The sequence below is a fragment of the Dasypus novemcinctus genome, chromosome 1 (genome assembly GCF_030445035.2).
Source record: "Dasypus novemcinctus isolate mDasNov1 chromosome 1, mDasNov1.1.hap2, whole genome shotgun sequence".
Lineage (NCBI taxonomy): Eukaryota > Metazoa > Chordata > Mammalia > Cingulata > Dasypodidae > Dasypus > Dasypus novemcinctus.
The window spans coordinates 166,802,311-166,825,538 of record NC_080673.1 but is presented as its reverse complement, the minus strand read 5'-3'; the positions used below and the strand labels follow the sequence as shown (position 1 = coordinate 166,825,538).

Here is a 23,228-nt window from a genome sequence, read left to right as displayed (position 1 = left end):
GAGGGAGTGCTGGCTGGCACAGAGAGCAGGCGCAGCAAGATGACACAACAAAAAGAGACACAGAGGAGAGAAAATAAGAGATGGAGCAGACGAGGGAGATGAGGTTGCACAAGAGATTTAGCACCTCTCTCCCGCTCTGGAAGGTCCAAGGATCAGTTCCCAGTGCTGCCTAAAGACAAGACAAGCAGACACAGAAGAACACACAGTGAATGAACACAGAGAGCAGAAAGTGAGTAAAACAACTGGGGTGGGGGGTGGGGGGTGGGGGTGGAGGGTGGGGATAAATAAATTAATCTTTACAAAAATAAATAAAAATAAAGAAAATAGAAATGTATGTGGGGCTTAGTTTTAACCATGCAGCAGAGCTAACAGAAAAAAAGCACAACACTATACTTAAGATGAAAAGAACACCAAGACAAAAAAGAGGCAGTTATTAAAACTGATCCCCTAAGTTTATAACAGTTAAATTATAAGATTTTTTTGTTCCCAATCTCCAAAGTAATATGAAAAAATTGGGGGCCTTATCTTGATTAAACTTAGACATAAAACTATCAACTCTTTACTTCATAAGTAGGAGAAAAAAGTTTTAAAAACAGTCCCTCCTTGACAGAATGAGGGGTGAAAAGGGGCAGGTGATGCTTAATGTATGTAGAAGTTTTAATAAGGTTGGTTGTAAAGGTATGGAAATGGATAGAGTTGATGGTAACACATTATAGTGACTAAAACATGCTGATTTATAAATGTGAATGTGACGGAAAGGGTAGTCTAGGGATATAAATGTCAATTGAAAGAAAGCTAAAGGATAATCTAGGGACTATACAACATAGTGAACCCTTTGGTGGGTAAGGATTGTTGTTAATAGTACAAATACAAGAACGTTCTTCTATGAACTAGAACAAGTGTATATCACTATTACAAAATGGTAAGAATATGGTGATTCATGGGAAAAATAAAACCAACGTAACTTATGGATGACAGTTAACAGTAATATTGTAATATTTTTTGCATCAATAGCAAGTAAGGTACTATATATCAATGCTAAGAGTCAACAATAGGGGGGTATATGGGTGTATGGGATTTTTTCCTTTTGGAACTAGAAAACATTATAAAAGTGATGAAGGGAAGCAGACTTGGCCCGGTGAATAAGTTGTCCATCTACACATGGGAGTTCCACAGTTCAAACCCTTTGCGCACTCCTTGCATGTGGGGCTCCCCTACACAGGGGACACCCCTGCGTGGCACAGCACTCCTTGCGCGCAACAGCACTGCGCATGGGCCAGCTCCACACGGGTCAAGGAGGCCCGGGGTTTGAACCCCGGATCTCCCATGTGGTAGGCGGATGCCCTATCCACTGGGCCAAGTTCGCTTCCCACGATTGTTTTTTATTTTTTATTTTTTTAATTTATTTTTTTAAAGATTTATTATTTATTTATTTAATTCCCCTCCCCTCCCCCGGTTGTCTGTTTTCTGTGTCTTTTTGTTGCGTCTTGTTTCTTTGTCCGCTTCTGTTGTCGTCAGCGGCACGGGAAGTGTGGGTGGCGCCATTCCTCGGCAGGCTGCTCCCTCCTTCGCACTGGGCGGCTCTCCTTATGGGTGCACTCCTTGCAGGTGGGGCTCCCCTACGCGGGGGACACCCCTGTGTAGCAGGGCACTCCTTGCGCGCATCAGCACTGCACTTGGGCCAGCTCCACACGGGTCAAGGAGGCCCGGGGCTTGAACCGCGGACCTCCCATATGGTAGACGGACGCCCTAACCACTGGGCCAAAGTCCGTTTCCCGCCCCCACGATTGTTTTTTAAACTCACAACTTTCCTAATTAAAAAAAAATTTCCGCCTGGGCTCTGATTTTACATCAAGTTATAAGAGATAAGGCATTCCCAATATGTTTCTATACCCACAAGAGTCTGATTTAATTTGAAGTTCTTATTTCTTTTCCTCTCAGGCATACTGAAGGATCATAAGTTCTAGCACATGCTGACCTTAAAAGGTATGTCGTTCACAAGAAAAACATTTCTAATCACTATACAGAGACACCAAATCAGTATATAAAACCTGCTTATTAACTACCAATTCAAATATTTGAGCAAGTATTTCTATCTGTCTTTATTACTGGCCCATGAGAATATACCCCTGTACAAGATATTTAAAAAGAACAAAATATTTGTACTTTTTATGCATGGATGGAGAAATCTGACCATTACTGATGAAGAAGTATAATATCAACATCCGAAGATTATAGACTAGGAAAGTCTTTAAAACCCTCCAATTCAAAGTTCACTAAAGTCAAATCCATGAGACTACACAAATCCCATTATTTAGAAATCTGCCTCTATCAAATAATTGAGATTTGGAAATGTTTTATATAAGGACTTTTATTGCTACATCATATATATGTTGAAACAGAATCTGAACTATATCATAATAGGAACTGTGACTTCTAAGCAGTTTATTTATTTATTTTTAAATATTTATTTATTTATTTCTCTCCCCTTCCCCCCCACCTCGGTTGTCTGTTCTCTGTGTCTATTTGCTGTGTCTTCTTTGTCCACTTCTGTTGTTTCTTTTTGTTGTGTCATCTTGTTGTGTCAGTTCTCCGTGTGTGCGGTGCCATTCCCGGGCAGGCTGCACTTTCTTTCACGCTGGGTGGCTCTCCTTACAGGGCGCACTCCTTGCACGTGGGGCTCCCCTACATGAGGACACCCCTGCGTGGCAGGGCACTCCTTGCGCGCATCAGCACTGTGCGTGGGCCAGCTCCACATGGGTCAAGGAGGCCCAGGGTTTGAACCACTGACCTCCCATGTGGTAGACGGACACCCTAACCACTGGGCCAAGTCCTCTTCCCTCTAAGCAGTTTAACAGGCAAACAAGCCACGTGTTAATACAAAGCAGGAAATGCTACATACACTAATGTTTGATGATGATGATCAATTTCACCAGTTTAAGTCTACAAGAAATGAAGACAGTAATCTGGTTTTGGGGTTTTTTTCTGTAATAAAAGAATTGCAAGCAAACATTTTAACCATTATGACTTAAAACACTGTGGAATTTCAATTTTGAAATAGTTTTTAGTGACCACCAGATGAAAATCCCATGATAACCAATATTCTCACAAAAACAGGATAGAAGGAGTACAGTTCAGTACTGTATAGGACTGTCCTGTTCATCTCACCAGATTGATCAGCCTTCTCATTGCATGTTCATGAGAGCAAACACATTCACAGGGATCGAATCCACCTTCTGCCATGATTAGTCAGCTTGATTTAACTTGACTGTTTAAATCTAAAAGGAAGGAAAAAATATTATAAGACTACTATTCTGAGTTACTCTTTTCTCGTTATATGAATTATGAATCTATACAAGTAATTGGCTGCCCCTTCTGCCATCAGACTGATTCTCTACAAATGAGAAGGTATTTAGGTGCTCCACATTGGCCCCACCTCTGGAACTGCTGTTGCTAAACTACTTAATTTTTTTTTCTTCCAGTACCGGGGTTCATGAACTGAACCTACAACTTTGTATTTTGGAAGCCAGCACTCAACTACTGAGCTACACCTGGCAATCCTGAATTGGCTTTTCATTTTGTTTTTGCTTTTTTTTCCTTCCAGGAGGGACCAGGAAGCAAACCAAGGACCTCTCATGTGCAGGTGCTCAACTGCCTGAGCCATATCCACTCCCAGCTAATTGCTCAATTAATTCTTTAAGTTCATTAACTCCAATATGTGAACTCTTTTGTTTTTTCATTTTAAAAACAATTTGTTGAAGTATATCATTCATACATGAACATACAGAAACAATAAATATATAGTGAAAGTTGTTAACTTACAAGCAAACATGCATAATATCATACAGGGCTTCAATATATCACCCTGTCACATATACTTTGTATTGTTGTGAAACATTTGTAACAAATTATGAAAAAGCACCATCAAAGTATTACTAACTACAGTCTGTATCTTACATTGGGTATATTTTTCCTCCAACCAACCCTATTTTTTTTTTGCTCATGAAATATATAATTCATCTGAAGTGTACAATCAATAGCATTTGGTATAATCACCAAGTTGCAAATTCATCTCTTCAATCAATAGTAGAGCATTTTCATTACTCAAAAAAAAACAAAAAAAACCACTATCTTACCCATATGTTAGCACTACTAATAATTATAAATCCTATGATGTACTTTCACTAATTCTATTCATTTCCAAACAACTTTTTATCATTTCTGCACAGATTAGACCTGAGCTTTCCATCTCTAACCACATTCTTTTCTCTGGTGACTTATATTCTAGCTATTACCTTCATGTGCAATACTCAAAACTCTTTAAGCAGCCACTCCACCAGTGAGAAAGCCATCTGAAAAGCAAATGTGATATCTAAAATGATATTAAGTTTATCTGGGAAAATTAACATGACAACAACCAGGAAAAAGCAAGAGTAGAGTCTGAAAAATAGAGATCAATGTGGAGTTAGCAGTGACCAGATCTATCTTTTTGCCTAAAACAACTCAAAAAACAGCACAAAATACATAAAACAATGTTTTTTCCAGACATTGGACATCAAGCAGTAGAAACTGCCATCCCTGACAGATGAAAAACAAATGAGTAGGGAAGCGGAGGTGGCTCAAGCAGTTGCCACCTGCCCACCACATGGGAGGTCCCGGATTTGGTTTCCGGTAGCTCCTAAAGAAGCTCCGAAAGCAAGACTGAGATGACACGACAGGCTGAGGTGGCAAGATGATGCAACAAGATGATGCAATGAAGAGACCCAATAAGCAGGGAGCAGAGGTGGCTCAAGTGACTGGGCATCTCCCTCCCACATGGGAGGTCCCGAGTTTGGTTTCCAATTACTCCTAATAAAAGAACACGCACAGAAAGTGAAAACAGTGTGTGTGTGTGTGTGTGTGTGTGTGTGTGTGTAGAAATAAATAAATCTTTTAAAAAACAGCAACAACAAAAAACAAATGAGGAGCCCTATGATTGCCCAGTATATTACCTGGAGGTAGTTTTCAGGTCACACTGCAGGGAGGTGAAAGGAACCAGCCAGAACTCTGTGCTATTCCTGAGTTTGGGAGAAGGAGCTCAAGGATTGATTATCTTAAGTAGAGAAATGAAAGACGTAAAAACACAGAAATTGAACTCAGAGATAAATACTAAAATGCCCGAGACAAACAGTTCATTAGGGGAAGTGGACTTGGCCCAATGGATAGGGCGTCCGCCTACCACTTGGGAGGTCCACGGTTCAAACCCTGGGCCTCTTTGACCCATGCAGAGCTGGCCCACGCGCAGTGCTGATGCACGCATGAAAGGAGTGACATGCCACGCAAGGGTGTCCCCCGTGTAGGGGAGCCCCATATGCAAGGAGTGCACCCTGTAAGGAGAGCCGCCCAGCGCAAAAGGAAGTGCAGCCTACCCAAGAATGGCGCTGCACACTCAGAGAGTTGACACAACAAGATGACACAACAAAAAGAAACACAGATTCCCGGTGCCGCTGATAAGGATAGAAGCAGTCACAGAAGAACACAGCAAATGGACATAGAGAGCAGACAACTGGGGGAGAGGGGAGAGAAATAAATAAATAAATCTTTTTTTTAAAAAAAGTACATTAGATGGGCATAACAGCAATTAGATATTTGAGAAGAAAAGATTACTGAATTTCAAGACATAACAATAAAAACTATCCAAAACAAAATAATACAAGGGAAAAACACCAATTTAAAAAATGAACAGATGGGAAGCAGATTTAGCCCAATGGATAGGGCATCCGCCTACCACAGGGGAGGCCCAAGGTTCAAACCCAGAGCCTTCTGACCGCTGTGGTGAGCTGGCCCACGCACAATGCTGATGTGCGCTAGGAGTGCTATGCCACGCAGGGGTGTCCCCTGTGTAGGGGAGCCCTTCGCGCTAGGAGTGTGCCCCGTAAGGAGAGCCACCCAGCACGAAAAAGTGCAGCATGCCCAGGAATGGTGCCGTACACACAGAGAGATGACACAGCAAGATGATGCAACAAAACGAGACACAGATTCCGGGTGCTGCTGACAAGAATACAAGTGGACACGAGATCACACAGCGAATGGACACAGAAAGCAGACAACTGGTGGGGGTGGGGGGGAAAGAAAAAAAATAAAAATAAAAAATGAAGAGAGGAGCAGATGTAGCCCAAGTGCTTGAGCACTGCTTCCCATGTATGAGGCCCCAGGTTTCAGCCCTGGTGCCTCCTAAAACCAACCAACCATCTGAACAAACAAACTAAAAAACCAACACTCCTTGAGAAGCAGATGCAGCTCAGTGGTAGAGTGCCTGCTACCCATATACAAGGTCCTGGGTTCAATCCCTGGTACCTTCTTCAAAGAAGAAAGGAAAAAGCACTAGTAATGAGCAATCTGAGGAGGAAGTCAGGGAAAAAATTCCATTTACAATAGCAACTGAAAGAATAAAACTGTTAAGAATAAACTTAACCAATGATGTAAAAGACCTATATTAAGAAATCTACAATGCATTCATTCTTAAAAAAAATCAAGGAAGACCTAAATAAATTGAAGAACATTCTATGTTCATGGATTGCAAGACTATCATTAAGATATCAATTCTACTCAAACTGATATACAGATTCACTACAATACCAATAAAAATTCCAACAGCCTTTTTAAAAAGTAATGGAAAAGCCAATTCTCAAATTTACTTGGAAGGGTAAGGGGTCCCAAAGAGCCAGAAACATCTTCAAAAGAATGAAGTTGGAGTACTCTCAGTTCTGGACTATAAACTATATTACTTAGCTACAGTGTTAAAAACAGCACGTAACTGGCATAAAGACAGTCAGACAGACCAATGGAACTGAACCGATAGTTCACAACAGACCCTCACACATCTATAGTTAGGTGATTTTTGACAAGGCTGTCAAGCCCACCCTCTGGGGCAGAACAGTCTACTCAACAAATGGTACTGGGAGAACTGAATATCCACAGCTAAAAGAATGAAAGAAGACTTCTATCTCAAACCCTTATACAAAAATTAATTCAAAATGGATCAAAGACCTAAATATAAAGAACCATAAAACTCTCGGAAGAAAATATGTAAACAGCTTCAAGACCTGGTGGTAGGTGGTGGTTTCTTAAGTCTTACACAGAAAGCACAAGCAACAAAAGAAAACATGGATAAATGGGACCCTTTCAAACGTAAACACTTTTGTGTGTCAAAGGACTTTGACAAGAAGATGAAAAGGCAGCCCACTCAAAAGAAGAAATAAAAATGGCAAAAAAGCACAGGAAAAAATGTTCACTATCTATTAGGGAAATGTAAATCAAAACTACAATGAGACATCATCTCACACCTCAAAGAATGGCCACTATTAAAAAAATAGAAAAGCGCTGGAGAGGATGTGGAGAAATCGGAACACTCCTTCACTGATGGTGGGATGCAGAATGGTGTAGTCTCTGTGGAAGACAGTTCGGTGGTTCCTCAGGAAGTTAAATTCAGAACTGCCATATGATTTGGCAATCCCTCTGCTAGGAATATATCCAGAAGAACTGAAACCATTGATGTAAACAGACATTTGCATACCTGTGTTCACAGTGAAACTAGTCACAATTGACAAAATATGAAAGCAAGCCAAGTGTCCATCAACTGATGAACGGATCAACAAATTGTGGTATATGCATACAATGGAATACTACGCTGCTCTAAGAAGAAACGAAATTGGGACACGTATGATAGCATGTATGAATTTAAAAGACATTCTGAGTGAAATAAGCCAGATACAAAAGGACAAATATGGTATGGTCTCACTAATATGAAAGGATTATGAAGAATATTAAACACATGGAATTAAAATCTAGAGTTCGGGTTACTAGGAGATAGAATGAGGGCTGAGAAGGAGTATGGATGCTTAATGTATGTAGACTCTTTAATTAGCTTGACTGTGTAAGTGTGGAAATGGATAGAGGTGATGGTAACACATTATAGTGAGTATAATTAACAAGGTTGGTTTATAAATGGGATTGTAGCTGAAAAAGGTGGTCTAGAGATGTAAATGTCAATTGAAAGAAAGCTAGGGAATAATCCAGGGACTGAATGTGAACCTGGTAGTGAATGAGAATTGTGGTTAATAAAACAAATACAAGAATGTTCTTCTATAAACTAGAACAAACGCACATCACTATTATAAGTTGCTAAAATTACGGTGATACATAAGAAAAATACAATTAGTCTAACTTTTGACTATAGTTAACAGAAATATTGTAATATTCTTGCATCAATGTCAAAAAAGATACTATATCAACACTAAAGGTCAATAATAGGGGAGGTATGGGATTTTTTCTTTTGGACTAAGGGAAATATTCAAAAATTTACTGAGGCGATGACTGTTCTTTCATAATCCGTAACAAATGTTCCACAACAATGCAAGGTGTTGGTGGTTGGTAGAGGGATGAGGTATGGAAATTTTGCACATCATGCATTATTGTTTTGTAAGCTCACAATTTCATATATATATCCACATACATATATAAAGATAATATTCTGATTGGATAATCAGAACTTATCTAGTGTAGGGAGGGTAAAGCTTTAAAATATGGATGCAGTACGCACATTTTCCTAAGTGAGCTTTTTTTTTAAAGATTTCTTTCTTTCTCTCCCCTTCCCCCTGCCCCCCGTGCCCCAGTTGTCTGTTCACTGTGTCTATTTGCTGCGTGTTCTTCTTTGTCCGCTTCTGTTGTTGTCAGCGGCATAGGAATCTGTGTTTCTTTTTGTTGCGTCATCTTGTTGTATCAGCTCTGTGTGTACAGTGCCATTCCAGGGCAGACTGCACTTTCTTTTGCGCTGGGCGGCTCTCCTTACAGGGCGCACTCCTTGCGCGTGGGGCTCCCCTACACGGGGGACACCCCTGCATGGCATGGCACTCCTTGTGCGTGGGCCAGCTCCACACGGGTCAAGGAGGTCCGGGGTTTGAACCACAGACCTCCCATGTGGTAGACGGACGCCCTAACCCCCGGGCAAGTCCGTTTCCCAAGTGAGTTTTTAAATTATACTTTCTAAGGGCAGGGGGATAACATGGAAACAGATTTCTTTTTTAAATTCAGCCTCTCCCCTCACCCTTAGGTCTATTCTCTAGATGTAACCATTAGTAAGAGTTTCTAGTCATGCCTCCAGAATTTTCTACACGTAGAAGGCATTGTTTTGTAACATATTTGGGATCTATTTTGCAACTTTTTTTAAAAAAAAAAATTTATTTATTTATTTCTCTCCCTTTCCCCCCCACCCGGTTGCCTGTTCTCTGTCTATTTGCTGCGTCTTCTTTGTCCACTTCTGTTGTTGTCAGCGGCATGGGAATCTATGTTTCTTTTTGTTGCATCATCTTGTTGTGTCAGCTCTCTGTGTGTGCAGCGTCAATGGGCAGGCTGCACTTTCTTTCCTGCTGGGCGGCTCTCCTTCCAGGGCACACTCCTTGCGCGTGGGGCTCCCCTACCCAGGGGACACCCCTGCATGGCAGGGAACTCCTTGCACTCTTCAGCACTGCGCATGAGCCAGCTCCACACAGGGTCAAGGAGGCCCGGGGTTTGAACCGCGGATCTCCCATGTGGTAGGTGGATGCCCTATCCATTGGGCCAAGTCCGCTTCCCGGAGAACGTTTTTATAAACAAAGGGAAAAGCAATGCAAAAGCCCTGTAGTGAGTGAGATTATGGCATAGTGGAGGAACTGAAATAAGGTAACAATGAACTGGAATCCAGACAGCAAGAAAAGAGGTATGAAATGAGACCAGAGAGGTCAGAGGGAGCCAGGCCACAGAGGGTCTTACAGGCCATGGTCAGGATTAGGTCTTTATTTAAAAAGCAGTGTATTTGAAAAAATAAATAAAGACCAAAAAAAAAGCGAAAAAAAAAAAAAGCAGTGTGAAGTTCATAAAGGGTTTTATGCTGGTGTGTTTTGAAAAGATCACCTTGGCTGATATGTAGAAAACCAACTAGAGGGAAGAGAAAGTAGATGTAGGGAGTCTAGTAAAATTGTTCTTTCAATAGGTCAGTGATAATGGTGTGACCTATAGAAAGACAGAGGTTTTGATAATGATATATTAAAATCAGTGAGGAGGGACATGGAGTTGCCCTGGATGGTGCTTCAGGGGCAATCACCGGACATTGTAAATCCTCCCAGGGCCCACTGGATGGAACGTGGGAGAGTATGGGCTATGATGTGGACCACTGACCATGAGGTACAGAGATGCCCAGAGATGTACTTACCAAATGCAATGGATGTGTCATGATGAAGGGAGTGAGTGTTGCTGGTGGGGGAGTGGTGGGGTGGGGGTGGTGGGGTTGAATGGGACCTCATATTTTTTTAATGCAATATTTTTACAAAATGAGTAAAATTAAAAAAAAAAAAATCAGTGAGGAGGACAAATTATTCTATAAATGGTATTAGGGACAGCTGGCTCCCTATCTCATTCCTTGTATTGAAATACATTCTAGATACATGAGTGACTTAACTTTTTGAAATGAAACCACACATGGGCAATAGTCAAATAGCGCAATGGGTCAGAAGAGAGTGTCTACAAACTGACCCATGATTTTACTAGAATTTAGAATATGATAAAGGTACCCACCATTTATAATCATGGGCTATTTAATAAATGGCAGGGTAGTTGTCCACAACTTTTGAAATAAACTGAAGTATCATGCACACATAAAGACCTGGAATAGCAGACATCAAACTTAAGTGGTTAGCTCTGGGGAGGAGAATATAATTCTGGAGATAGACTTTAATTCCGTCAATTTTTAAATATTTCTTATAATGGTATGTATTCATATATCAGGACTTTTAAAATACAGGAAATTTTTTAATTAAAAAAAGTCACAGGAAGCAGACGTGGCTCAAGTGGTTGATGACTGCTTCCCACATGGGAGGTCCCGGGTTCAGTTCCCAGTGCCTCTTAAAAACAAACAGGGAAGTGGACTTGGCCCAGTGGTTAGGGTGTCCGTCTACCACATGGGAGGTCCGTGGTTCAAACCCCGGGCCTCCTTGACCCGTGTGGAGCTGGCCCATGCGCAGTGCTGATGCGCGCAAGGAGTGCTGTGCCACGCAGGGTTGTCCCCGGGTAGGGGAGCCCCACGCGCAAGGAGTGCACCCCGCAAGGAGAGCCGCCTAGCGCGAAAGAAAGTGCAGCCTGCCCAGGAATGGCGCCACATGCACAGAGAGCTGACACAACAAGATGACGCAACAAAAAGAAACACAGATTCCCGCGCTGCTGACAACCACAGAAGCGGACAAAGAAGAACACCGCAGTCAATGGACACAGAGAAGGGTGGGAGGGAAGGGGAGAGAAATAAATAAATAAATAAATCTTAAAAACAAAAACAAACAAACAAAAACAAGGAAGCAAATGAAAAATCAACTCAGGGGAACCAATGTGGCTCAGTGGATGAGCACCAGCTTTCCACATACAAGGTCCTGGGTTCAATCCCCAGCCCCGATACCTTAACAACAACAAAAAAGGCCACAACTCTGTAACTAGAAGACCAGTATACACGTACAAGGACAAAAATCATAGAAACCGTAAGGACATGATCAATAATTTTGACAACCAAAATAAAATTTTCTATATACCATAAAATTAAAAAACAAAGAATATATCAGGAAAAATATTTTCAATATATATCAACGCTAATTTCCTTAATTTACAGAGAATTCTGAAAAATCAGTATGAAAATGACAACCTAACAGAAAAATAAGCAAAGATTATTTGCAGCAGTTTACAGGAAGACAAATACAAACAGCCAATAAACAAAAACAAAATAGAAGTACAATTCAAAACAATTATCACTTTCAACCGATTGGAATATTGATAAAAAGTAATTTATCCTAAAGAAATATCTAAACAAGTAGGCAATTTTTATATAAGGATGTCTACTGCAATATTGTTTATAACAGCAAAAAACAGTAATATAAAGTGTTTCAGTGTGGTCCTGACTAAATAAAATATTAATAAAATTCCAATTAAAAGTACAAGTATACAGCTATGAAGCTGTTGAAAAGAATGATGCAGGGAAGCAGATTTGGCTCAACTGATGAGTGTCCACTTACCACATGGGAGGTCCAGGGTTCAAACCCAGGGCCTCCTGACCCATGCAGTGTGCTGGCCGACGCACAGCACTGATGCGCGCTAGGAGTGCCGTTCCACACAGGGATGTCCCCAGTGTAGGGGAGCCCCATGAGCAAGGAGTGCACCCCGTAAAGCGAGCTGCCCCACATGAAAAAAGTGTAGCTTGCCCAGGAGTGGTGCTTCAAACATGGAGAGCTGACGCAGAAAGATGACGCAACAAAAAGAGACACAGATTCCTGGTGCCGCTGACAAGAATGCAAGCGGACACAGAAGAACACATAGCAAATGGACACAGAGAGCAGACAACTGAGGGGGGGGGGCGCGGGGAGTAAGGGGAGTGAAATTAAAAAGAAAAGAATGAGGTAGATTTCTATGTGATGATCTGGGGAAATATTCAAAGATATACTGAGATGAAATGAAGTTACAGAACAGTCAGGGTAAACTTATTTCTCATCTAACATCTCAGATTTGTTTGCCTAAAGTAAGGGGAAGGAGAGTGGAGGCAAGATAGCAGGCAGAGAGCCTGCCTGACTAGAAGGTAGAAAATAACAAATACAAACTGACTAGCTCACAGTTTGAGGCCATCCTACCTCCACCTTTTTTTTTTTTTTTTGACTAGCCTGAACAGTAGAGAAGTGACTATATCCAACACACCCTTAGGGTTGATAAAGTTCACCTTTGAGAACCAATTTCTGAACTGTCTTTTCAAATTGTCCAAAAGGGAAGGGCTCAGACTGTGCTAGTATGGATATAGCAAGGGTCCACTTAAAAACATTGGTTCTTCCGTCCTATCTGTAACGCCCAAGACTTATAAGACATTATTTAGAATTAAAGGATATTCTGCTAGATTTTTAAAAATACTTGTTTTTTTCTATTCCATTACTAAGATTTTTAAAAAATAAATTCAAATACTAAAACGTCTAATACCTATCCAGCTCTGTAGCCTCTGAACAAGTAAATCCTAGAAAAGCACTAGCACACTGGCTTTTATTTAAAAAGTGAGGCTTATTTTTATCACTGTACTATCAAAATTGTAAAACAGCTAGTTTTATGTCTCTTTTTTAATTCATTTGATTAACAAAATTAGATTCCATTCCCACCCCAGCCAACAACAAAAAAACTCCAAAAGCAGCTTCTTGAAGGGAGGAACCATGTCTTAGCCATCATTCTGTCTCTAAAAACCTCCCTTATTTCTTAAGCCACAGCACTTAACTGAATAAAATTTACTGAATTCTTAATGGCTTATTTTCCCCATATCTATAAATGTCAGGAACATGTGAATCAACTACAATTTAAAATTTTACTTCAGCTTTCACTAGCCTCCAGTAAAACCAGAAACTATATTTATGAATAGTGTATTTCTCAAGAGTGTTATGCTTCTGTGTTAATGTAAACTTGATCTTTACTTAAAGAACAATTCATTCAATTTCCACTACAAGTCTCCACTTTAATATCACTTGCTATTTTGAAAACAGGATGGATACAGAATTCTTTCCATTAGGATCTAAAAACAAGTGTCAGTGCAAACCAGCCCCTAAACACTTAAGAGCAGAAAACCTAACCTATTCCACCCCACTTTCAAATACCTTCAGCTCCAGACTTTAAAACTTTTAACACTTAAACACAAAGCAAGTTTACCAAATCAGAATTCTGGTAAATCAGTCTCTATCTAAAAAGTCTGTATAAGTCAGGGTTCTCCAGGCAGATCACAGGAGATATTTATTTATTTGTAAATATCACAAAATTTACTACAGGAATTGGCTCTTATGACTGGAGACTGGTGAGTCTGAATTCTGTAGGGCAGGTGAGAAGCTGGGAACTCTGATTCTGATGAAATTTTTGATGAATTCCCCAGGAGAAGCTAGGTGGCTGAAGTAGAGACAAAAGTTCTCACAGCAGAAATCATCAATTCTTCCTTTAAGGCCTTCAACTAATTGGATGACACTTCTCTCTTGCTGAAGCCAATCTCCTTTGTTGATTGTAGATGTAATTAGCTGTAGATGCAATGAACTGACTAAAACCCATGAAATAACGGTAAGAATAGCCCAGTGCTTCCTTGAACAAACAACTAAACACCATAACCTAGCCAAGCTGACACATGAACATCCACCCCTTGTCAACTTGTCAACCATACAAATCTCCTTAAACCAGGAGTTCTTAACAAGGGGTCCATGAGCTTGAACTGAAATTAATAAAAACATCATTCTCGTGGGGATGTGTTGGTGCAGGTGTGATATATTTATTAAATAATACACAGTATAGTGTGGACTTAATAATGGGTCTGTAATTTTCACTTACCTGGCAAAGGGGTTCATGGAACAAAAATGGTTGACTCCTACCTTAAACCATAATTAATCTCTAAACAATAACAATTATACTTTCATCTACCATAATTCAACTCTCTGGCATAAACCAGAAATACACAAACCCTTTTCCAGAAGAAGATACAAGTCCTTAGATACTAATGCTGTTAAATGTGATACCCTATAACTTAAAATATCATGACATAAAGTTAATAAACTAATATTATATGATCAGAGGATAAGAGAAGGAAGAAAACAGATATTTGCTTTATGCATATATAAATATATATAATAAAACAAGGAAGAAATATCCATAATCATTACAGTCTTTGTATCTATAACTTGTCATGTGGCCACAGTTCATATTTATAACTAACGTCTTCCATTACTCATTCTCTATTCCCTTTACTCTCGGCAAGCAATGCAGCTGGTCATACATTCTGCACCTGGTGAGGTGACCCAAACTTTCATTCCTGAAGGTTCTGGGCCATTAGTAGTTCTGCCTGGATTGGGTTTACAGTTTTCCATTAACTAATCACAGGGTATGGGAGTACAAAGAGTCACCTTAAGGGATCTCCTCTATTCTAGGCAAACACTTCTTTACCTCCATTGTGTAGCTACAGTCCTATTTCCCTTGAAACTTAGGCTCAATCACCTCAACCAGTTCAGTAATTTACTTCTTTGATGATTCAGAGGCATGAAGAGGCCAAGTGGCCAGGTGGTAGTATCACTGTTGTGTCTCCTGGTGGAAGTACTCCTCCTTTTGGAACTAAGAGACCTGTAGTCCAGCAGAGCTTAAGGTTGTAGGAAAATGGAGCAAAGTTTTTTCTATTGGATCAATAGGATTAACTCCCATATCCACCCCTTGATTCTTAGACCCATGAATCCTGGCTATGGGAGAAACAGCACATAGAGAGGATGCTGATTTAGAGTATATACAGTCTACTGCAGAACACTGCCCCAGCCCTGCAAAGTATTACCACCCAGTTGACACTGTACTTGAGTCTTTAGGGCGGCGGACTTGGTCCAATGGTTAGGGTGTCCGTCTACCACATGGGAGGTCCACAGTTCAAACCCCGGGCCTCCTGGACCCATGTGGAGCTGGCCCATGCGCAGGGCTGATGTGCGCAAGGAGTGCCGTGCCACGCAGGGGTGTCCCCCGCGTAGGAGAGCCCCACATGCAAGGAGTGCGCCCCGTAAGGAGAGCTGCCCAGCGTGAAAGAAAGTGCAGCCTGCCCAGGAATGGTGCCACACACACGGAGAGCTGACACAACAAGATGACGCAACAAAAAGAAACACAGATTCCTGTGCTGCTGACAACAACAGAAGCAGACAAAGAAGATGCAGCAGACACAGAGAACAGACAACCGGGTTGGGGGTGGGGGAAGGGGAGAGAAATAAATGAATGAATGAATGAATGAATGAATGAATGAATGAATGAACTAATAAAAGAGTCTTTAAAAGGTTATTCCACCCTCTATCAATCTAGCTGCCTCAAGATGATAAAGAGCATGTTAAGACCAGTGAATTCTATGAGCATGTGCCCATTCCTGTACTTCATTTATGAAAGGGGTACCTTGATCAGAAGCAATGCTGTGTGGAACAACTTGATGGACAAGGCATTCTTTAAGTCCACAAATTCTGGTTTTGGCGTAAGTACTGAGGGCTAGGAAGACAAATCAGTATCTGTAGGTTGCACCTATTCCAGTTAGAACAAAACACTGCCACTTCCACGATGTGATCAACCTGACTGACACCAGGTAGCAAGCTTAGGGAATGGTGCCATATGGGGGCAGAGTATGGGTCTCTGCTGCTAGCTAACAGGGTACTCGGCAGTGGCTTTAGCCAGGTCAGGGAAGTCCACTTTGCTGTGCCCATGCATAACCTTCATCCCTCCCACCATGGCCACTTTGTTCATGAGACCATTGGGCAATGACAGGAGTGGCTAGACAAAGAGGCTGAATGATATTCACAGAAATGGCTATCTTTCCACTTAATTAATCAAGATCCTCTTCTGCTAAAGTCACTCTCTGGTGAGCAGTCACATGGGACACAAATACCTTCATGATTTTTTGTCCATTCAGAAAGGTCTATCCACATACCTCTTTTCCAGGCCTTTTTGTAACCAATTTTCCAATCATGTTCCTTTCAATACCCTGACCATATAGCCAAACCACTGCTGACAGTCCATGAATCAGTACACAAATGCACCTCTAATCATTTCTTCCTCCAAACAAAATGAACAAGCAGTTACACTAAAAGCTCTGCCCACTGGGAGGATTTTCCTTCACCACTGTCATTCTGAGATGTCCCAGAAACTGGCTATAATGCTGCTGCTGTCTGTCTTTGGGTGGTACATGTATATGGTACAGAACTATCTGTAAACAATGCTTGAGTTTTCTCTTCCTCAATTGATTGAAAGGAACTCCCCCCAAGGCCATAGACTGCATGCTAAGAAAGAAAAGGCAATGGGGCAGAAGTGAGGGTCATCAACATTTGGGCCACTTCCTCATGTACCTTACTTTTGTCTTCCGGACCTGCTTGACCTGGAATCTGCGTATACCCCTTTCATCTGATGATGGAGTACTGCTATGCAAGCTCAACTTTATAGCTTGGTGGTAAAACAATACCTGATTCATGACAGGCAACTCAAGTCTCATGATAACTTAGATGCCTAGTTAAGCATTGATTCTCTACTTAAAGACCCAGTAGCAGTCCAAAAGCTGTTTCTCAAAGAGAGTATTTACCTGTAGAGGATGGCAGGGCTTTACTCGAAAATCCTAAGGGTCTGTATTGTGATTCTCCTATAGGGCCTGCCAAAGACTCCATATGCGTCTCCATTTGCCCCTGAAAATTTTGAGCACCATTAGATCTGCTAGATCATATGGCCCAAGTGGCAGAACACCTTGAACAGCAGCCTGGATCTGTTACAAAGCCTCCTCTTGTCCCCATTCAAAACTAGCAGTTTTTTGAGCCACTCAGTAAATGGGCCAAAGCAGAACATCCAAATGAGGAATACACTGTCTCCAAAATCCAAAAAGGCAAACTAGGGAAATGGACTTGGCCCAGTGGTTAGGGCGTCCGTCTACCACATGGGAGGTCCACGGTTCAAATCCCGGGCCTCCTTGACCTGTGTGGAGCTGGCCCATGCGCAGTACTGATGCGTGCAAGGAGTGCCATGCCACGCAAGGGTGTCCCCTGTGTAGGGGAGCTCCACGCGCAAGGAGTGCACCCGTGAGGAGAGCCGCCCAGCGTGAAAAGAAAGTGCAGCCTGCCGAGGAATAGCGCCGCCCACACTTCCCGTGCCACTGACGACAATAGAAGCGGACAAAGAAACAAGACGCAGCAAATAGACACAGAGAACAGACAACCGGGGGGGGGGGGTGCGGGGGGGGAATTAAATAACTAAATAAATCTTTAAAAAAAAACAAAAAAACAAAAAAAGGCAAACTAGGCACTGGCCTCTTTTTTGGATATAGGAAGGGCCAGATGCAAACCTTAGAAGGGATATCTTGACATGCCCCCATAGCACTAGATGCCTAAAAATTTCACTGAGGTGGAAGGCCCATGAATTTGTCAGATTTATCTCCCACACTCTATAAATGCCTTACCAATAAGTTAGGCAGCTGCTATTTCTTGCTCACCGGGACCAATCAGCATATCATCAATATAGTAGACAAGTGTGAAGATATCACACAAGATATGTGGAAGGGAGAGGTGATCAACGTCTTTGCAGACCAGGTTATGACAAAGGGTTGGAGAGATGATATACCAATAAGGTAGGACAATGAAGCTAGATTATTGGCCTTGTCAGATGAAAGCAAACTGCTTGTGGTGGTTTTTACTATAAGCAACTGATGAAAAAAAAAGCATTTGCCAGATCATACCAAGTATCAGGGGATATGCTGATTTGCTCAAGGAATACCATATCTAGATCAGCAGCTGCAACTGGAGTCACCATTTGGTTAAGTTTACAATAATCCATTGTCATCCCCCAAAATCCACCTGTTTTCTGCACAGGATATTGAATAGAGATGTGGTGGGAATCACTACCCCTGCCTCCTTCAAGTCTTTGATGGTGGCACTAATCTCTGAAATCCCTCCAGGAATGTGATACTGCTTTTATTATTTTGCTAGGTAAAGGCAGTACTATTGGAGTTTCATTGATTTCCACTTCTATTATTGCCTTTCTTACCATAACAGCTCTCACTCCACATGTCAGAGAAAATTGGGGATTTTGCCAATTGCTGAGCACATCTATCCCAATTATGCATTCCAGAACTGCAGAAATAACCATAAAATGTGTCAGAGACCCATTGGACTCAGAGACACACTTGAGCTAAAACTTCACTGATTACCTGACAACCATAAGCCCTACTCTGACTGGTGGACCACAGTAACATTTTGGGTCTCCTGGAATTAATGTTTCACACAGTGTCTAATAATCCCTGAAATGTCTGATCATTTTCTTTTCCCTAATGCAGTTACCCTAGCAAAAGGTCCTATGTTCTTTTGGGGAAGGCTGGGAGGATGATTAACAGTATAGATTCTTGGAAGTATAACAAGGTCCTTTCCCAAAGAGACTTGGCCTTCTGTTCTTTCAAGGGTGTTTGAGTCCATAAATCATCTGAAGTCTAGGAATTGACTGAGAGGCTGTGACTCTGATTTTGTGAAGCAAGGTAGACTTTTTATACAGATCAAGTAAGAATTTAGTACACTGCCCATCTATTTCACTTCTAGGTGCCCTACCATCATCTAGCAAATGCTGTAAGTATATATGAGTCAGACTCTTTTGATTACTATTTCGACTCTGCTATCCACTATGGCAGCCATGCCCACCTTATCTTTAGTGATTAATTACTGCCACTTAGCTCCTGCCAACCTGGGATCTGATCATCCTCACTGTATTTAAGGCTCCCAAAATAGTGGTACCTACAGAGTGACCTACAGAGAAGAACAACTGCAGAGCCTGTCAGGAATAATGGAGCTGCTCTCACAAATTTTTTTCGTAACAATCCTGGTGAAAGGTGTGTCCTCTGGACATTCCTTGTGTGGTTGAGTAGGTCTTAAAAGATAAAGCCACCTTAACTTTCCAATCTAAGCCTTTGGATCCCCTCATTTACATAATACCAGGATAGTTTTGGCATTTCAACTTCAGGCAATGTAGACCACCCCTTTGTTCCATGCTCAGCTAACCACACTTCTGAACCCCGCGAATTACATACTGAGTCCAGAATCTCTGCTTAATGGGCAGACACAATAAATTAAGCCTGATCCAACTTTATATTCCTTCCACCATTATCCTTCACCCTTAATAAGCACTCCCACACAGATTCCCTTGATTTCTGTCTATATAAATTGGAAAACTCATGCAGTTCTTCTGGGATGTAGCATACCTCCTCATCAATCACACTTTGTACCTCACCTTTCAGGTCTGTTGGGACTGTAGTTATAGGTTTGGAAGAAAATAGGGTGGTGGGGGAAGGTCATGAGAGAAATTAGCAGTATCATACATGCCAACTACTTCAGGGTATTGTTGGAATTTCATTGTGGAAGAGGATTAATCTCATCAGAAAGAGATGTGAGGTATGCAGTTACAGGTTTATCAGGCACAACAGGCTTAATCTGCTCAGGTGGAAATTGGATGGTTGATTCTTCAAGGCACACTCGTGGTTGAGTGGCTGATTCCTCAGGGCAGAACATGACAGGTTTATAAGCCAAAGGCTGAGCAGAATCTAGGATTTCAATGTTCTCACCACCACCACCATCATCATCCCATATGTCCCCATTCCAATTTTTAGTATTTCAGTCCCTTCCAATCAATACCCTCACTTTAACAGCAGATACCCTGCAAAGTTGGGAATTTAATTTATTTTGTAATTCAGTTACCTGCACAATGAGACTCTGGGTCTGGTTTTCAGAAATCTCAAGTCTGCAGTTACAAGAAATGAGTTTCTTTCAAGGCACAAATAGAAACTTTCATGTTCTTCATGCAGTGCTTGAATTGGGAATTTGAAGACTTTAACTCATCCCTTTAACAACACTACCTACCAAATTTAGTAACAATCAGCCAACATCATATTTTTAACTCCACAAAACTCTGTTAAGGTATTGGATACACTGTCACTCAGAACCAGCTTCTTACATGAATTTGAATTGCAATATTCAACAAACTCAAATTCATGTCAATTTCTATTGCCAACTCATGACACAGACTATCAGTGCCATCCTGATCATTGGAAATAGTCATTAGTCTCTTTGAATCTAATCACTTAGAGGACCAATTCCTAAGAACTCCAGAACTAATTCAGAAATCTCATCCTTAAGATTCTGTTTCTCGTCCTCAAGATGGAGGAATGAACAAAGACGGGGGGGGGGGGGCTGTAACTATGAACTAAAGTGTACTTATTATTATTCTAGCAATGGAAGAACTTATAACTTTGGTATAAAGGCAATGATCACCAGAGGTTCTGAGAGGAGAGGGAAAAGTAGGTGTAACATGAGGTATTTTTGGGACAATGGAACTGTTCTGAATAACATTGCAATTACAGATACAGGCTGTTATATATTTTGTCAAATCCTATAAAAATGTGCAGGGCAAAGTGTATTCTATAATGTAAACTATAGACCATCATTAGTAGCAATGCTTCAATATAAGGCCATTAATTGTAACAAATGTATCACACTAATGGAAGATGTTGTTAATGGAGAAAATTATAGTGGGGAGGTGTTGGGGTATATTGGAAACCCCCTATATTTTCAATGTATCTTTTATGTAATCTAAAGATTCTTTAAAAATAAAATAAAATATAAACTAGGCAAAGAAAAAAGAAAAAAATAGTGAAAAAAAAAAAAAAAGCTGTTTCTCAAGAACCACTCTCAATACCAAATCTGTATCAGTAAGGTTCTTCAGGGAATCAGAACTGACAGGAAATATTTATAAATATATAAATAAGTAAACATTATGAGATTATAGGAATTGGCTCACGCAACTGTAGGGACTGGTAAACCTGAAGTCTGTAGGGCAGGCTGCAAGCTGGGAACGCCAATGAAGGCTGAGATAAATTCCCCAGGAGAAGCTGGCTGGCTTAAGCAGAGATAGAAATAACTCTTCCTGACTGCTGAAATCAAGTCTCCATTTAAGCCCTTCAACTGATTGGATGACACTTCTCTCACTGCTGAAGGTTATCTTCTTTGTTGACTGTAGATGTAATCAGCCACAGATACAATCAACTGACTGATGACTGAAATCCATGAAATATCCTCCCAGTAACAACCATCCTAGTGCTTGTTTGACCAAACAACTGGATACCATAACCTAGCCAGATTAGCACATGAACTTAACCATCACAAGGCCTTTGACAGTAAGTAATTTAAAACAGTGTCTTTGCCTTTTCATGTTTCATAGAGTTGTTCACCTCCTCAATGTATCACTAATGCTTAAAATAACCCAGGAGAAGGGAAGGCTGTGGATACAGGCATAGATGAAATAAAACTGGTTGTGATAAAAAATTATTGATGTTGAGTGATGGTTATTGAGGAGCTCATTATACTATGTTTTAAATATTTAAAAAATTTTCCACAATAAAGTGTTTTAATTTCTATATTATTTTTCTATAATTAATATTTAATTATTAATTCATTAAATATTAGAGTCAAAGAGCAGTCTAAGTCTAGGTTAAGAAACAAACAGCTTACAAGTGACTTTTTATGAAGCACCAGAGACAAAACAATTACACGTATCTGAAACTCTCATACCATCTACTCCTAAACAATTCTTAGCACAGAAGAGCATTAAAACAATGTACTTTTTCAGTTGAAAAAGCAAAAGCAATTTCCTCCATCTCACAGCCTTTCCTGGTAGAGTTTAGCACTAAGTCGTTGAGTCATCTGGTTTCTCTATGTGCTAAGGAAATTTTCCCATGCTGTAGAATCTTAAGCACTCCAGCTCATGCTGGGTGGGTTTAATTTCCCTATTTCACCTTTGGGGAGTCCAATTTAATTGTCTGCTTACAACTTTGGAAAAGGTAAATACTGTAGTTTCACTGCAATGTGTTTTCTAAAATTATGCTGTGGCGCTGTATGCTTAAAAATAGCATTGATTCCTCATGAAATAAACTTCTTAAAAGTGGTTCATAATTAGGCCAAACACTGTTAGTAGTAAATTTTAATAGCAAAGTTATCAATGTTATACATTTCTGTCAGATGAGTCTAATTAGTGGGTCCCAATCTGGCTCCACATAAGAGCCATCTGCAGAACTTGTTGAAAACTAATATTTCCTAGATTTCCCCCCAGGGTGAATTTTCAGCCTGGGAATAGGATTGGGAACCAGGAACCAAAGCATTAGGGAAAAATGCTAAATAATACCAAATCATGGGCTTGATCCTTGAAGACAACCAGCTTCACAACTTTTCTAAAAAATGTACAATAGGTCACAAAAGTCCTAAGTCATGAATATGCGATTAGTACACTGAAAAAAGTTCTATTATCACTATTTAAAGATAAAACAACAGCATATGCTTTCTTGATGGTATTTCACACCATTGTGCTCATATTTTCTTCTACTAGATATTCAGTTAGGCATTCTTTTCTAATCTAACTACACTGACTTTTACATTCCTATGCATTAAAAGAAAACAATAAATAGGAATACCCAAATTCTTGCTTCCTGAAAAAACAAGAATTCATACACAGAAGTACCTAGAATAAAATGTAAAATGTCAACCTTCCCACTCATCTCTCCCCAATTCCTCCACCTTTCTCCAGAGGTAACAGGATTAACACTCTGATATGATTATTCCCAAGTCTTTTTATATGTGTTTACATCTTTATGAACA

General features: G+C 40.6%; 1 protein-coding gene across 2 annotated transcripts in view; it reads right to left on the bottom strand.

The window, feature by feature from the left end:
* Positions 1–23,228, bottom strand: part of SMIM14 (small integral membrane protein 14) — a 104,750-nt gene that overhangs the window by 59,186 nt on the left and 22,336 nt on the right. For both annotated transcript variants that reach the window (XM_004475461.5, XM_004475462.5), the window contains exon 2: positions 3,169–3,278. In XM_004475461.5, the coding sequence (XP_004475518.1) occupies positions 3,169–3,243 (75 nt within the window). In that variant the 5' untranslated portion in view covers positions 3,244–3,278. The remainder of the gene's footprint in view (positions 1–3,168; positions 3,279–23,228) is intronic.